At 43.0% G+C, this 17,669-nt stretch overlaps 1 protein-coding gene across 5 annotated transcripts in view; it reads right to left on the bottom strand.

Moving 5' to 3' along the window:
* Positions 1 to 9,734: 9,734 nt before the first annotated feature.
* Positions 9,735 to 17,669, bottom strand: part of LOC106565473 (glutamate receptor ionotropic, NMDA 1-like) — a 42,726-nt gene continuing 34,791 nt past the window's right edge. For all 5 annotated transcript variants that reach the window (XM_045690752.1, XM_045690765.1, XM_045690760.1 and 2 more), the window contains one exon: positions 9,735 to 14,643. In XM_045690752.1, coding sequence (XP_045546708.1) covers positions 14,575 to 14,643 — 69 coding nt within the window. In that variant the 3' untranslated portion in view covers positions 9,735 to 14,574. The remainder of the gene's footprint in view (positions 14,644 to 17,669) is intronic.

Genomic DNA, 17,669 nt, shown 5'->3' with positions numbered 1-17,669 from the left:
TAAATTCCTCATGAGCTTAGTTCTGTCATACCCCATCAGAACCCCAAATATAATCTTGTTTTACTCCAATGTTTGTTACCAAAATAAATTACTGAACAACATTTTTAAGCCCACATTTGTTCATAATTATAAATAAAAAAAGATCTGTCAGAAGTATTTTGCTCAGGGGGCACACAGACTGGACCAGGTAAAGTGTAGCTTATCTAGTGAATGCCTGACTGGATCAGGTAAAGGTTCTTTCCAAGGTGCATGGAGCAAAGAGATGCCTAGCCAGAATGTATTTATTTTATTTAACTAGGCAAGTTAGTTAAGAACAAATTCTTATTTACAATGATGGCCTACCCCGGGCCAAACGCTAACCCAGACAATGCTGGGCCAATTGTGCGCTGCCCTATGGGACTCCCAATCACGGCCGGTTGTGATACAGCCTGGAACCAAACTGAGATGCAGTGCCTTAGACCGCTGTGCCACTCGGGAGCCCAAGGCTAGATACTCTAGTGTGTGCATTATCGTCAGTGTAGGAGGAGAGCGAGTGTAGAGTGACAAACACAGCGTTTGATTTGATTTTAGCTGCCGGTGATGGGCAGTAGGAATGTTTATAAATTAATTTGATCAATCTATGTGATGAATAAATAAAACCACATGTTTTGTTGTTTTTCTGTAATACTAGCCTGTTCTTGCCATAATATGGACTTGGTCTTTTACCAAATAGGGCTACCACCGCTACCTTGTCACAACACAACTGATTTGCTCAAACGCATTAAGGAAAGAAATTCCACAAATGAACTTTTAACAAGGCACACCTGTTAATTGAAATGCATTCCACCTCATGAAGCTGGTTGAGAGAATGCCAAGAGTGTGCAAAGCAGTCATCAAGTCAAAGGGTGGCTACATTGAAGAATCTCAAATATAAAATATATGTCACGTCTTGACCAGTATAAGGGGTTATTTGTTATTGTAGTTTGGTCAGGACGTGGCAGGGGTGTGTTTGTTTTGTGTTGTCAGGGTTTTTGGGTTGTGTTCTATGTTTTGTATTTCTATGTTCTATTTTCTATTTTTTCTATTTCTATGTCTAGTTTATTGTTTTGACCTTCAATTGGAGGCAGCTGTTCCTCGTTGCCTCTAATTGAAGGTCCTATTTAGTAGGGGTGTTTTTCTATGGGTTTTGTGGGTAGTTGTTTCGTGTATAGCTGTATGCCTTACAGGACTGTTTGTTGGCGTTGTTTTTGTATACTTTTGTTTTTCCTTCTTTCTGCCAATAAAAAAGAAGATGAGTATACAGACTCCCGCTGCATTTTGGTCTAATTCCTACGACGCCCGTGACAATATATTTTGATTTGTTTAACACTTTTTTGGTTACTACATGATTCCATATGTGTTATTTCATAGTTTGATGTCTTCACTATTATTCTACAATGTAGATAATAGTAAAAATTAAGAAAAACCCTGGAATGAGTAGGTGTGTCCAAACTTTTGACTGGTACAGTATACTGTTTCTTTTTTTGATGTACAGTTTTTGTCGTTGTTGTTCTGAACCCACTGCCCGCAAGTCATTGGGACTTCTTTAAGTAACTATCAGATTTACATTAATCATGAACATCAATGATCAGCTGATATCCCACCCTCTTTTCCCGATATCAATCATGTCTTTAGGAAGCATTGTAGTTAGCTTGCTTACAATATGTAATGAGTGTGTTGTTGCAGAAATGAATAGGCCTATGCTCAAGAATGTAATTTTTTTTTCGCTACATACAGTGTATTTTATGACTTTCGAGATATTAATTTTTAAAGTCGTTTCACCCTTTTTTCATTTCACCTGCCCCTGAAAGGTCCGTGCACAGCCCCACTAACCGGTCTAAATGGTGACATTTGTTATTGTCAGCTGCCTGTGAGCAAGGTTTCCATTTTATATTTGCATTTCAGTGCTGTAAAAACATGACTTGCAGATTGTGCCCTTATTTGACTATACTAGCCTGTACAGAGCAACAACGTGAACATGAAACTAAACCATCTATTTGGGTAAGGTCCCCATGGTGGATTGAGTTATTGTATATTTTGGTTGGCATTATAAACTAAGCCTACATGGCAACTTTATTCCACAACAAGTGCAATAATGACAATGTCTTCCTACTACACCGGCTCCGACGCTCATCAGATGTGTCAGGGCTTGCAAACTATTACAGCTGTGGGCTTCCCAGTGACACAAGCCACCAGACGAGCTAAATTACTTCTATGTGCGCTTCGAGGCAAGCAACATTGAAACATGCATGAGACCACCAGCTGTTCCAGAAGACTGTGTGATCACGCTCGCCATTGCCGATGAGAGTAAGACCTTTAAACAGGTCAACATTCAGACAGATTACCAGGACGTGTACTCCGAGCATGTGCTGACCAACTGGCAAGCGTCTTCACTGACATTTTCAACCTCTCCCTGGCCGTGTCTGTAATACCTACATGTTTCAAGCAGATCTCCCTGTGCCCAAGAACACCAAGGTAACCTGCCTAAATGACTACCGACCCGTAGCACTCACGTTCTGTAGCCATGAAGTGCTATGAAAGGCTGGTCATGGCTCACATCAACACCTTGATCCCATAAACCCTAGACCCACTCCAATTTGCATACCGCCCCAACAGATCCACAGATGAAGCAATCTCTATTGCACTCAACTCTGCCCGTTCCCACCTGGACAAAAGTAACTGTTGTTCATTGACTACAGCTCAGCATTCAACACCATAGTGCCCTCAAAGCTCATCACTAAGCTAAGGACCCTGGGACTAAACACCTCCCTCTGCAACTGGATTCTGGACTTCCTGACGGGCCGTCCCCCAGGTGGCAAGGGTAAGCAACAACACATCTGCCACGCTGATCCTCAACACGGGGTCCCCTCAGGGGTGCATGCTTTGTCCCCTCCTGTACTCCCTGTTCACCCATGACTGTGTGACCAAGCACAACACCCACACAACAGTCGTAGGCCTGATCACCGACAACGATGAGAAAGCCTATAGGGAGGAGGTCAAAGACCTGGCAGTGTGGTGCCAGGACAACAACCTTTCCCTCAACGTGATCAAGACAAAGGAGATGATTGTGGAATACAGGAAAAGGATGGCAGAGCACGCCCCCATTCTCATCGACAGGGCTGTAATGGAGCAGTTTGAGAGTTTCATGTTCCTTGGTGTCCACATCACCAGCAAACTATCATGGTCCAAACACACCAAGACAGCTGTGAAGAGGGAACAACAATGCATATTCCCCCCCAGGAGACTGAAAAGATTTGGCATGGGTCCTCAGATCCTCAAAATGTTCTACAGTTGCACCGTCGAGAGCATCCTGACTGGTTGCATTACCGCCTGGTATGGCAACTCCTCTGCCTCCGACCGCAAGGTGCTACAGAGGTTAGTGTGTACGGCTCAGTACATCACTGGGGCCAAGCTTCCTGCCATCCAGGACCTCTATACCAGGCGGTTGTCACACCCTGATCTGTTTCACCTGTCCTCGTTATTGTCTCCACCCCCTCCAGGTGTCGCTTGTTTTCCCCAGTGTATGCATCCCTGTGTTTCCTGTCACCCTGTGCTAGTTCGTCTTGTATGTCCAAGCCTACCAGCGTTTTCTCCTTTTTCTAGTCCTCCCGATTTTGACCCTTGCCTGTTCTAGACTCTGTACCCGCCTGCCTGACCATTCTGCCTGCCCTGACCTCGAGCCTGCCTGCCACTCTGTACTTCCTGGACTCTGATCTGGTTATGACCTTTTGCCTGTCCACGACCATTCTCTTGCCTATTCCCTTTGGATTTATTAAACATCTTAAACTCCAACCATCTGCCTCCTGTGTCTGCATTTGGGTCTCGCTTAGTGTCATGATAGCGGTGTCAGAGGAAGGCCCTAAAAATTGTCAAAGACTCCAGCCACCTTAGTCATAGACTGTTGTGAAAATAAAAACTGATTTGATTTGGCTGTGCAAGGTGCATCTCTGACCTTTGTAGTAAATCAAGATGGTGGAGTAGTACAACATTGCACTAGTGTTGGAAAAATTAGGGTTGGCATTATAAACTAAGCCTACATGGCAACTTTATTCCACAACAATTGCGATAATGACAATGTTTTGATTTGCCCTCACTTTTTTGATGGACAATAAGACACCATACAATATAGTATGATAGTAGTCAAACAATTTTAATGACCTAAACAGGGATTGTCCTGTTTTGCCCATGATTTTAACCCGATGTCATCTCTCATAATGTTCTTTACGAGCCGTCTGATGTGTTTACATCCCCTCCATCCCTTGGGCTCATGCCTCCATGGGAACATCAGTGATTAATCCCCTGAAGAATGGCACAAGTACCGGTACTTAACAAGTACTTTCTGCATCTTCGCCATATCGCTGAGTCTACCTTTAATACAAGAGAAGTAGGCTAGTCTGTACAGGAATGGCACACAAGCCTGCGGGTGAATACCTTCAACATACAGTATTTTTCTTAAAGTGTGACTGCCCCTAAAAAGCAACTTCTCATTTCGTAAATGGTCTATGTGGCATCAATATTAGTCAGAAAAATGTATTCTAGTGTCAAAATTGACTACAAATTGTAAATATGATAATTTTGGTCATAAAGTCAAGTCTCATATAAAATTGAGATTTGTGAGATAATAGGAAAAAATTGTATGTCACGCAATGAAGGGTACCGTAAGAGTTTTTTGTGGGTTGGGTTTATTTTAACCCTGCCCACATGCACACAGCTGGCAGCACCCAAGTAATCATCAATTCAGAGTGCAGCTGCACGGACATGTCATGCCTCATGATGTCACCCAGCCAAATGACCTGATCATAATGCCCAGGGTCAATTTGTCTAACTCTTCCCACCTGAGAACACACACGCGCAGAGACACGCACATCAAACCTCACCCCAAAACCAAATCATGTTTGAATTCAGTCATGGCCGCTAGTATTTCGTAGGCTGTCATTAAATAAAGGTTAAATTTAAAAAATAACAGATTACCAGATTATTTAATGTTATGCTAAACACAATGGGCTGATCACGGAAGGGCAGTGTTGTCCGTGACGGAGAAAGTTGAGTCCTGGTGGCTTCGAATATGGAGGACGTGGACGGGAGGTTGATAGGTGTCAAGAACAAAAATGGAAAACTGTAGTTCAGTAGCTCAGAAGAAAACTTGAGGAAGAAAGAGGAAAAATTGAAGATACAAAGGAAAACGATCCTGGGACAAGAGAGGATGTTGAGAGAGAAATACAAAAATGGGAAATCATGCTACTGTAGTTCGGAAGGCGAAACTGACAAGAGGAAGATGGCGGGAGGGTCGAGGGAAAAGGGAAAAACCCTGGGGAAAGAGAAGATGTTGGGTGTCAAGTAGAAAATGGAAAATCATACTTTCGTAGCTCATAACGTAAAACTGATGAGAGTGACATGGAGTTTGAAGGAGTTGAAGAGATAGAGGATGACATTTAAGAAAATTGTGGAGCAGATTCGGGAGCTGCAAAGTGTGGAGGTTGACGTGTCTGAAGAGTGGTAAGATAGGAAAATATGACAAAATGACTCTGGCCCAGTGGGAATCCGTTTTTTGGGGAGAAAATGTATCTTTGCCTTTTGGCTGATCCATATGTGGTGTCAGGTAGGATGGAGAAGAATTTGGGTCTGTTGAGTCGGTGTGTCACGTCTACTCCCTCTCCCCGCTCCGGCGCTCGACGTCGCTGGTCTACTAACCACAGGTCCTTGCAACCCATCACTATGCACACCCAGCATCTACGTTACAAAATAGCGCCTCAATATTATGGAAGCAGCGTTGATCAAGGCTTCTCCCAGATGGTCAGCGAACAGGGAAACCTACTTTGCCAACATCACGACCAGCTGGCTCAACTGGAAGAGGTCCTCTGCGTTCTGCAGCGTCTCAACATTACACAAGGGGCATCACCTCCCTCGGGCGGAGGATTATCTACCACCAGTTGACCTAGCGAGCCAATATCCCAGCCCATCCAGCAGTCTGTCCAGGTCAATAAGATGGGACTCCATCAAAATGCTGTGGCTTCCTACTCCAGTGCTCCCTCTATTGCACTCATCTGATGGGAGCTCCCACCACCGAGAGGTCCAAGGTTGTCACGGTTATATCCCTGCTGACTGGATGGGCGTTGGAGTGGGCTATGGCCGTCTGGGAGAGAGGAGGAGCTTGGCTCTGTTCAGGGAGGTCTTCGGCCATCCACCCGAGGCAGAGATGGAAGCGAGCGCTTACTTCAACTGCGGCAGGAAGGCCAGACCGCTGCGGAGTATGCCCTCGCCTTACGTACAGTGGTAGCATCCAGCGAATGGAATGAGCCGGTGCTCCGCACCCTATTCAGAAGAGGATTGTGCGAAGAGGTCCAGACAGAGTTGGCGTGCTGAGATGACACCCTCTCCTTTGCCGCACTTATCGTGATGGCCATCCGTCTGAATAACCTTCTTCGAGAGCGTCGGCATCACCTCTCTCCCTCTTACATTGACCATTCAGAGCCTGAACCTATAGAGGTAGGGGCCATGTGCCTTCCCGTTGCCGAGCGACACCATCGGAGACAGCTGGGGCTCCAGCTTCAGTGGTGTCCGATACATCCCAACCCAGGGTCCACAAGAGCAAAGGGACGGTTCCGTGATTATCTGTCTTCTTGGCTTGGCGTGATTATTCCACCATCATCACTTTCCACCAAACCCTTTCTTGTACCCATTTCACTATCAACCTGTTCCTTATCTGTGGTATCTACTGCTCTAGTGGACTCTGGTGCCACAGGGGAATTTTATTGACCAGGCCCTTGTCTCGTCTCTGAACATCCCCTCATACCCGCTCTCCTCTCCATTTCTGGTTCAAGCACTTGATGGTAAACCACTGGACATCCAGGTACTACCCCCACAATTCACTCCATCTCCAATAAATACTGGTGGCCCACCTTGGCGCAGGATATGGCTCACTATGTCAACTCATGTTCAGTATGTGCCCAAACTAAATCCCTCCTGCATTCTCCAGCAGGGAGACTCCTTCCCCTTCCCCTGCCTCAGAGTCCCTGGTCACATCTAACCATTGATTTTTGTCACTAATCTCCCCCTCTTCTCAAAATCATGCCGGTTTATTCCTCTCTCTGGTCTCCCTACCTCTCTCCAGGTCGCTGAGGCACTGTTCCAGCAGGTCTTCTGGCACTATGGCCTTCCGGAGGACATTGTCTCCGACCCTGGCCCCCAAATCACGTCACGGGTATGGAGGGCTTTCATGGAGAAACTGGGGGTCATGGTCAGCCTCACTTCTGGGTACCGGCCTCAGTCCAACGGGCAGGTGGAGAGGATGAACCAGGAGCTGGGGAGGTTCCTGAGGAGTCACTGCCAGGACTGGCAGGGGGAGTTGGCCAGATTCCTTCCCTGGGTGGAATACGCACAGAATACATTACTTCACTCCTCCACCGGGCTTACTCCCTTTCAGTCTGTCCTGGGTTATCAGCCAGCCCTGACTCCGTGGACTCTGAGCCAGACCGAAGCCCATGCGGTGGACGAATGGTTCCGGCATGCAGAGGAAGTTTGGAGTGATGCTCATGTGAGGCTCCAGCAGACCGTCCGTCACCAGAAGGAGCAGGTGGATCACCACCACAGTGAGGCGCCCGTGTTCCATCCTGGTAATCGCATCTGGCTGTCCACCAGGAACATCCCACTCCGCCTGCAAGAAGCTGAGCCCCCGGTTTATGGGGCCGTTCAAGGTCCTCCGGAGAGTCAACGAGGTGACTTATAGGTTACAGCTTCCCACTATCTACCGGATCTCACCTTCCTTTCATGTTTCTCTCCTCAGGCCAATGGTTCCTGGTCCCCTGGCTGAGGCCATCCCCCACGACACCCCTTCCACCTCCTCTGGACATCGAGGGAGTTCCCACCTATGCTGTCAGATCCCTTCTGGACTCCAGACGTCATGGGGGTCGGCTCCAGTACCTGGTGAACTGGGAGGGGTATGGTCCAGAGGAGCGGTGTTGGGTTCCGGTGGACAACATTCTAGATCCTAACATCATCCGAGAATTCCACCTTCGCCGTCCGAACCAGCCCTCTCTTCACCCTCGGGGCTGTCCTCTAGGCCGGCGCTGTCTTGCGGCTGGAGCAGTGCGTGACGGGGTGGGGGGGGTACTGTCTACTCCCGCTCCCCCTCTCCGGTGCTCGACGTCGCTGGTCAACTAACCACCGGTCCAGGCAACCCATTACTACGCACACCTGGCAACCTTCATTACGCATACCTGCGCCTCATGTTCAGGCACAACTGGACTCTATCATCTTCCTGATTACTCCCCATATATATATATATATATATCACGGTTGTTATTTCCCATCAGGCGTTATTGACTCTGTTTCCATGTCCCGACGCTACTCCTGTTTTTGAATTGTTTATTGTTTGTGTTCTATTAAACTCTCCAACCGCACCTGCTTCCTGACTCCCAGCGTTTTCGTTACACGGTGAAAATAACTAGAAGTAATTTTTTTTTTGTTTCTTCCGTCCAGAGGGAGCGGGCGCTCTGCACCATGTACCTAGGGACAACAACTGTGACTTGCTTTGCTCTCCGGAGCGGAGCGCCGTTGAAAGGAGTGATACAGTAACTGCAGTGGCGTTAAGTGTTGAGGAGGATCAACTGCAATGGAAGATTCCGGGTGTCTGTGATGCCCGCCGTTTGGTGTGACGCAGACCCCGTGGAGAGTGTGGTGAAACAGAGAAGACACTGTCTGTCCTGCTGAGTTTTGATGCAGTCTTTTTAACCGACAAAGTCAAGTTAGTATGTGTCTGTTATCCCTTGAGAGCTTTTGTCCCGAACCTATTACAGTGTTATAGGTGTCAAACTTATAGTCATGTGCTGCAGTGTGTAGGAGGGAGATTCCAAATGTGAGAAGTGTGCAGGAGGGCATGAGACAAAGGAATGTGTAGTATCGGTGGAAAATATTTGTGTGTTGTTAACTGTAGGGACACGCATGGTGCTGGAGATCAGAGATGTCCGGTAAGAGAAAGGCAGGTTGAGGTTGCCAGGATCAGAGTTGTACAGAAGGTGTCACATGCTGAGGCAGTGAAGAGAGAAGGGCCAGGGCGAGGGATCCTGTGTCTCCCTGTGTGTAGGCCAAGTCCAATAAAGAGTGATAGAAATAACGTGCTTCAGTAAGGTTGGTTTCTTAGCGTTCATAGCCATGGTTATCAACTATACCGCAGAAATGGAATGTAAATCACAGAAAATAGATGTTGTGGTGGCAGCTGCAGAGAAGTACTTGGGTGTATGAAAGTAAAGTAAAACTTCTTACCTTACAAACTACAGAATTCAGGTGATGAGGTTCACCTGCAAACAGGTGTGGACGGTGGAATCTGGTGGTATCACATGTATTCGCTCTAAAATTGTGCCATATGCCTAACTAGAAACACAATTCATGACCCCTATCTCTTCTGAAAAAAACACGCACAAAACTTAAGCTACACCCACTTGGAAATATTCTACCTGAGCATGCACGTCAGCATTCTTCTGTCCTAGGCCCCAACTGCGGCCACTGAAAATGAGCTTGCCTGATTTAGCTCGCCCGTGCTCCGTTTGGATTGGGTTCACACTAAATTAACAGAACATAACATACTGTATCACGTCTCTACGCTCATCCGACGTGCCAAGCGAACTAACCCAAGTGCACCCTTTGAGTGTCGGCAGAAAATATAGATTGCAATGTGTGTAGTAGGCTACGCTGCATAAACAAAAGCATCTCTGATTGCATTTGGCAATAGGTAGATTTTATTTACAAGTGCATCTATACAAACAAGATAATTTAATTTAAAATCTTTTTATATCATCTTCGTAATTGAGGAGGTAAAACTTCAAAATGTATACAGTGTTTGAGTGTGTGTTTGTGTGTGCGTGACATTGTATTGCACTTGTGGTACTAGAATGTCAATCTCCTCATCTTCATCAATAACAAACCAAATTATATTTACATTGCAGTCAAAGTATGCATTTCAGAAAACTAAACATAATCTGTATGGTCAATATCAATAAGCATTCAAGAACCAAAAAAACAATACTGATAAAAACACTTAAGCATGCATTGGCCAGAATGAGAAAATGACTAGAAGCAACTATTTAAATGATCAAATTTCACATTCATAAATTAAATGCTGTTTTAGTGCTATATATTAACAAATGTGTTAACTGTTTCTCCAGTGAAGTACTACAATCTATGTGTTTCTACAAAAACTTTGTCACCAAACAAATTCATACAATTATTAATTACTTTTTTTCTGTTTGTATGACATTTGGGTAATATTTGTTTGAGAGCCACTCAAAAAGACAGCCAGAAATGTGTTGAATTCCAAAAGTGTTATTACTATGCTTTCAACCATCTAAAAGCCCAACCAAATTCAAATGGAAAAACAATGTCAGATAATCTGTATTTATACAACAATATAATGTGTTATCACTGCGCTTCATGTAATAGCACAACCAAATGACCTGGATTGCAATTGAGATTACATAAAAAATGGTGGAACTGATCAATGCTGTTCGAGATTCTGCATGTTATTATAGCAATTGTGAAGCTCTCCACAGACCTGCAACCTTTGCATGCTATCATCTTGAACATGCACACTTTCTATGATGACATAAGAGGACATTTATAGTACAGTAACCTCAAAATGTGGCCATTGGTGTGTTACTAATTTTAACATTGAATAAATACTGTTATATTAGTTTGTAAGATAGTGTTAACTTTAGGCTATTTGCTGTATTGCTAAAGTGTTATTGAATTGTGTTTGGTCAACACAACCAAATATCAACATTTCAAAAATATGTATCTTTTGTGCCAGTAGTTTGTCTTTAATTCCAGTTTGTATCCATATAAAACAAAAATAGAATTTAAAGAATGGGACTAAATCAAATCAAACTTTATTTAAAGTTTGGTTGAGAAGGGGACATGAATCCAACAAATGCATTTTTTATTTGTAGGCAAACTGGAATTCAAGCCAAACTATGTCAGTGGCACAGATGGGAATACCAAAGCAGAAGATACATCTCCTTCAAATGTTGATATTTGGTTGTGTTGACAACTAAACACAATTCAATATCCAGTTTGTCGAGAGTTTTCCCTGTTAGTTAACACTATCAACATTTCCCTTTACTGTGCCAATTGTGGTCAAATCAACGCAATATTAGCCACTTTTAATGCAACATCCTGAAACAAAACTAACTATGCAAGAGATTTTGTTGTAGGCAGACCTCATCGGAGTAGGATTCTATTGCACACGACTAAGCCTGTACACTACACAGACCCATGCGGCATAACCAATCAGAGCTGTAGTAGGCCTATATACAAATAGACCATTGGCATATATGGATCTGTGCCGTTTACTTTGAACTGGACTGTGTTTACAGCTGTGGTCTTGAGTAGATGCACTTGTTTTGAGATCAAAGCAAGAGCTGTATGTAGCCACTTGTGCACATTTTGTTCATATCCTTTGCTAGTTAGTGAGTTATTAGCCCAGTTATAGATAATTTGTAGTCAGCAATAGGGGAGTGATTGCTTCCTATAAGACCACAAAACGTGCATATTCCTAGACATCTTTGAAAAGCGAGTCAGGTAAAGAGCTTTTTTTGTCTTAAAGGGGCAGTTTTGTATATTGAGACAGGCTTGAATAAGCTAAGTAGCCAATAAGCAGAGGGTAGCATAATTTGTCTGATTCTCTGTAATAATGGTATGGAAATAATAACACATTTTCTTTTGTTACATCAAACAACACAAAAACATTTTCAGTCACCTCCTTTTCTGAAGGACAAGAGGATAAACAGGTTAATGTCAAGCCCTGCATGGAATGTAGACCTACATTGACCACCACATATTGGCTGCTACTGTAGGCTGAATGATAGAACAGCTATTTCCATGTTAAAATATTATGAGATGTATTTCTTCATTGTTTTTGATGGTAGGCCACTCTGGTAGGCCAACATTATGATCAAATAGCCACAGTAGCCTACTTGGCCACTGTTAAAACTGTAACTTAAAGCGGGTACAGCCTCAGTGTTCACAGTAAACGCGTGCTGGAAGTTACACAGAATTTTCACAACATTCAAGTTTGAGCTCAGAAAACCTGAAATTTGCTCAGTGCCGGGATTTTGGGGGGGGGGGACGACATTGCTTATATGACCTTTGGAATTACTTTGATTGCAACAGTGAATCTATTTAGCTATTAAGAGATCTCTCAACAATCATTCTCACGATAGCATATTGGTAGTAGTCAGTGGAAAATATCAAAGCTAAGCAGGGCTGGGCTTGGTTAAAACCCTGGACCAACGGGTAGCTGGATCAACTCTCCAGTACCAGGTACAGCCCAGCCTGTTGTTTTTTTTCTGACATGGATATAACATTGAAGATCTGATGTTGTTTCAAATTCAACATATTTTATTCAAGGTTGACTATGTGGAAATTTTGTTACAATGATGACATAATTCTGTGGTTGAAATGTCACCCTCAAAATAACAGTTGATAACTTTTTCGAATCCAATGTATTTTCCACATAGATTCCACATCACAATACGTTGACAAATTACGTTGAAACAACGTTGATTTAACCATTTTGTGCTGTGGATCATACTATAACAATTAGACCATGATCTCTCTTCTGAGCTGTTTTCTACTCTTATTCATATACATTTGTATGTACTTGCATACTGAATACATAATCATATTTCAAATTAGCCTTGTTGATGGGAACAGTATGGGGAAGCCCTCAGGTTAAAATGCTGTGCGTTGCCGTGCCAGAATGGTACTGTAGTCTTTGTTTCAACATGCCACACTTTGTCTTTGTTTCTCAACATCAGAGCCTGGGAAATGGCCCGTTTTGCATTTAACCAAGATAACGGTGCCTAACCTCACAGCACCAAGACTGCAAGTTAAGCTGAGTTATCAATTCACATGGGTTCCTTTCATGTAAAAGATCTCAAAGAGCAAATTGAAGATAGACTGCCGTGCACAGGGAGGTTTTGCATGAAAGACCAAGTGCTGGTTGGGTGAAAAACCTGGCCCTTTGATGCAACCCCTTGACACTGGCGATGAGAAAGACTGAGGACAGCGAAGAGGAAGATAGAGGGGGGTTCCCAAACATATGGCAGAAAACAATGACTTAGAGAATGTTTCTCTTCATCCTGGTCCTGGGGACCCAAAAGGATTCCCATTTTTGTTTTTGCCCTAGGACTACACACATGATTCCACCAATCAAAGGCTTATGATGAGTTGGTTATTTGAATCAGGTGTGTAGTGCTAGGGAAAAAGCAAAAATGTGCACCCCTTTGAGAGTATTTCCTGTAGTTTTGATTAGATTCGTGACTAAAAATCCCTTTCAAATAAGAATAGAGCATTGCCACTTTCCCAATATCAAAGGTGTAAGGACCTCATTGGACCAAATACAGGTAAATGTGAACATTACATTACAGGCAGAATGTTTTCAAGCGGCACCAAAGGATAATACTGGCTGGATATAATATATACAAGCATGCATTTGGCAGACAGTTATAAAATGATTAAGGGGCAAACAATACAATGTAAACAAAGTTCACCATTTTTGTATCTCAGAGAACTGTGAGTGATTAGAAAATGGTTTTAAGTGTGTTGTAAAGTGCCACGGAGTATTCCAACAAACAGCAGCAGCAATATTAACACCATGGACATTAGTTACATAAATATTCAGTTGCATCTATGCATTTACAATACATGCATGCTTCCATCTTTAGAATTGCTGCTTTTAAGGATTACATTGTCACAAAAGTTAATATCTCACTATTTAAACGTGTCCAATTTAACAAAGACATATCTAAAATGTTTAAACATGGAGTTAAAATAAGTATTTCTTAATAAAATGCTGTAGTTGTTATCCAGCAAAGTGTACCTATTATGCTGTTCACATTTTAGTCATTTAGCAGAGGCTCTTATCCAGAGCAATTTACAGGAGCAATTAGGCTTAAGTGCCTTGCTCAAGGACCATCGACAGATTTTTCACCTAGTCAGCTTGAGGATTCAAACCAGCGACCTTTCGGTTACTGGCCTAACTAACCCTAATCCGTTAAACTACCTGCCACCTCCTGCTGTTAAATACTGTGAAATAATAATACGTGTTATAGTCCCTCCTTGTAAGTTAAATGATATGTACAGAACTTAACTTGTTTGTATACTTAAGTAATCTAACTAAACAAGATTTTTAAAACAGTAAAATGTATCATGTAGATATATTAAATAGTAGTAGTATCCAGCATCACTATGTCTGCAGTAAGTAAATTAGACAAAGATTGGACTGTTTTAAGCATAAATTGAGCATGAATAGAGAAAACAGATAAAAACACAGTATGTGTCAGTAAGCTCAGAACCCTAGAGCTAACTAATGCCAGACAGCTGTAACAGGTGCCATGATCAGAGAATATGATCAGGGGAGTCCTTTCTTAGACGTAGGCTCCATTTCTCCACTGCAAAGCCAATGGGACAAAAAGCTTCAGCAGTGATGGATCCAACAATGCAGCGATCTGGGGGAAGGCTCTCTCCGTTCACCCCCCCCCTCTCTCTCTCCTTCTGTCCCTCTCACACCACTGTGCTGACAGATGGGTCGGACAAGTTGAGCTGGCCCGTGATGTCGGTGGGTGGGTACTGCTGCAGAGATGGAGAGAACATGAGAACAACAGAGCCCTAGTCAGTCCCCTACAAAATCCCTAAACAAAACTGCTATAGAAAATAACAGCTCTGCTCCATTTCAGTCAAAGCAGAGGTGTTTTATAACCCCCGAAAGGCAGTGTGGTTAGGAAAGGTGGAAACATTTTGCTTCCATTGTTGTGTCCTCAGATTAGTACAGTGCAGCCAGGAGTCTACTTGTGCTAGTTGCTTGCTCTGCCTGAGGAGGGTTATCATATGACTACAGTGGAGTGGAGGTAAGGCCCAGAGGGTAGAGCACATTTGAATCAGCCAAAGGTAATCTCAACCCTACATGACTGACTTGGCAATCATTTACCCCCTTGGATAAAATAAGACAGCTGATTTACCCACAGTCATTTGCATGCAGACCGGGTTTTATTTTTAGCAGCTAAGCTGAGAGAAAAATATTAATTATGATTAAGCCCTAGTGCAATCTTGGCTGGTTCACATCGCTATCCAGTTGGACTCTTACTTCCAGTCCATATTTCACTGTACTCCTCCTGAGAAGCAGAGTGGTTGGTTTTAATGGGCATCTACAGTGCTGGGTAGCAACATACCCAGCTCCATGCAGGTGCTCAGTTACTATGGCAACTGTGACTTTGGGATTGTGTAACCTAATGTCATTGATTGTGTATTTTGTCATGAGCTTCATGGCAGGTAACATACTTGAAAATGGTAAGGATGGTTCCTTTAGCAATTGGCAAAGTAGCAGTATCACTAACCACTGCAATTGCTGTGGATTGTTCCTTATCCATTGCAAATATGGCCATTAACTGATCTTGCAAAATATAGGGATTGTTTTTTGTGAAGTTTGTTGCCTTCCTATAATTCCATACCATACCACTGTGCTGAATCATGCTCTCTACGAGACATGCTGTTTTCATCAGCGTTGTTTCCAGCATGTCAAATCAAAATCCAACTTACTTTGCCATGGATTCTGATTTATAGTATAAAAGTTGGAGAAACCTAATTCACAACACTTTTCAAACTGTGATAAGACAAATGGCTTAAACATGTTTTTGTACTTTAAGAGGTCTTCCTTTTCAGAACAGGGACACTTCAGTACAAGCCAATCATAATCCACCGTGTACCTCCATCCATCTTCACAAAAATCCCAAATGTAATTTCTGATGCCTGTCAATTTCGCAAATCAGCAAATTCAAACGATTATTTTAGGTGTTGGTGATTGTGTCTCTCATTTGAATCTGTGTTGATGCTTTTCTTCAAGCATTCAAGCATATTGAGCTATATAAGTTGTTATGATGCAACTACCACGCTAAGTCAAGGGTCAACATCATCATAGGGTAATACAAATTAAAAATACTGATGATTTTTTACTAATAGTTACAAAGGACTTATCACTTAGATCTAAGAGTTGCATCATCACAAGGTGTATAGGCCCCTGTTTAGATGTCCACACGTGGACCTACTTCGAGGCCTGCTGTTAGTGGTATCATTTAGATCACCCCCTACTGGCCGAAGGTGGACCAGCAAAAGCGAGACACTTCAATACATCACTACTTATGGCCACTACCACAATGACTTTTGAACTACTACAATTACTACTACTAAAATAATATATCTTACTGCTACGACTACTATTTCTACTGCAACTACTACTTCTAGTACTACTACTACTACTGACAACAATAACATTAATTCACATGCTTGTAGAGGGAGGGAGAGAGGAGCAGTGTGGCATGTGGGTGAGGGACACTGACACTCAAAAGTCCATTAATAACCATTAATATAAAAGAAGAACACTTATATAAAATCAAAATAATAGTCAAAGACTGAGGATGGTACATCTTTGGTTATAATCTTATTATAACCTATGTGGTCTCTCTTTTTCACCATGGATGTGCGTAAGAGCATGATAACTCCCAAACCACCATCCCAACCCTCCCACAAACAGCAACAATGGTCATTCCATCTTCTCCATTCCAATAGTTGAGACCAAGTCTATAGAAAAAACTCCAAGAGAGAGTAAGTATTGATTTGGATCAAACAAGTAACATCAATATAAATGTCAGAGATACTAGATATAAGACCAAGGGGAAAAGAGAGAGAAATCAAACAGAAACACAGACCAAGAGAGACCTTTTCGACATGTTTGATTGGGCCAGTAAGTAGTCAAGGAAAAACAAAAGGCTTTGATATCTACTGTGAAACTCTAAGCTAAATCCGAATTGACCATAGCTGGTTAACTCAGATTTGGTCATCAGCCAGCTATGTCTGGGTGAACAGCAGGACAGAGAATGTTGCAGGTCACTGGATTGTCAGGCCACTGTGGAGGAGCCTCCTCACCAGCAATGAGCAGGCCCTTCCAACTGGACTGTGGAGGAAATGAGAGAGCGTCACACTCTTATTGTACTGCAGCAAGGCCCCCATAGAAAGAGAGGTAGATAAGGCCTGAGTTCTTTTTACAGTGGGTCTAAGCTGCTTATACAATAAAAGCGTGATGTTTCAAAGAATCTCAAGCCGAGAAAGGCGGCAAAGAGAGGAAGACACAATAGAACCACCTGCATTCACCACCTAGAAATAGGCCCTAAAAAGCATGCAAAATGGACACCACAAGGACATTGAAATAAATCCTTTCGTCAGACAATATGGTTACAAACATGACAAAGTAAACATGACAAATCAAAAGTAGACAGACTAGATCTAATAACATGACTCCATGGGGAAAACCCTGAAATAGATGGTCTGTTGGTAAAAATCGACATGTTAGTTTGTTTTCAGAACGGTTGACTGACTTTGGCAAATGGCAGGACGTTGGCGCATGCTTTGAAATCAAAACCCAACAACGACTGAAACAAAACGAGAAGAAGTGCAGGATTTAAGTGTATAAAAGATGGATTGAACAGAAGGATCAGGCAATCAAAGGAACAAGAGACAAACACAATTACAAAATCACCAAGAGACAAATTGGTCAAAACCACGTCCATATCATTGGCAGGAAGGAAGAGCAGCCCAAACAAGCAAGA

This window comes from Salmo salar, chromosome ssa01 (genome assembly GCF_905237065.1).
Source record: "Salmo salar chromosome ssa01, Ssal_v3.1, whole genome shotgun sequence".
NCBI lineage: Eukaryota > Metazoa > Chordata > Actinopteri > Salmoniformes > Salmonidae > Salmo > Salmo salar.
This window is presented reverse-complemented; position numbering and strand designations above follow the sequence as displayed.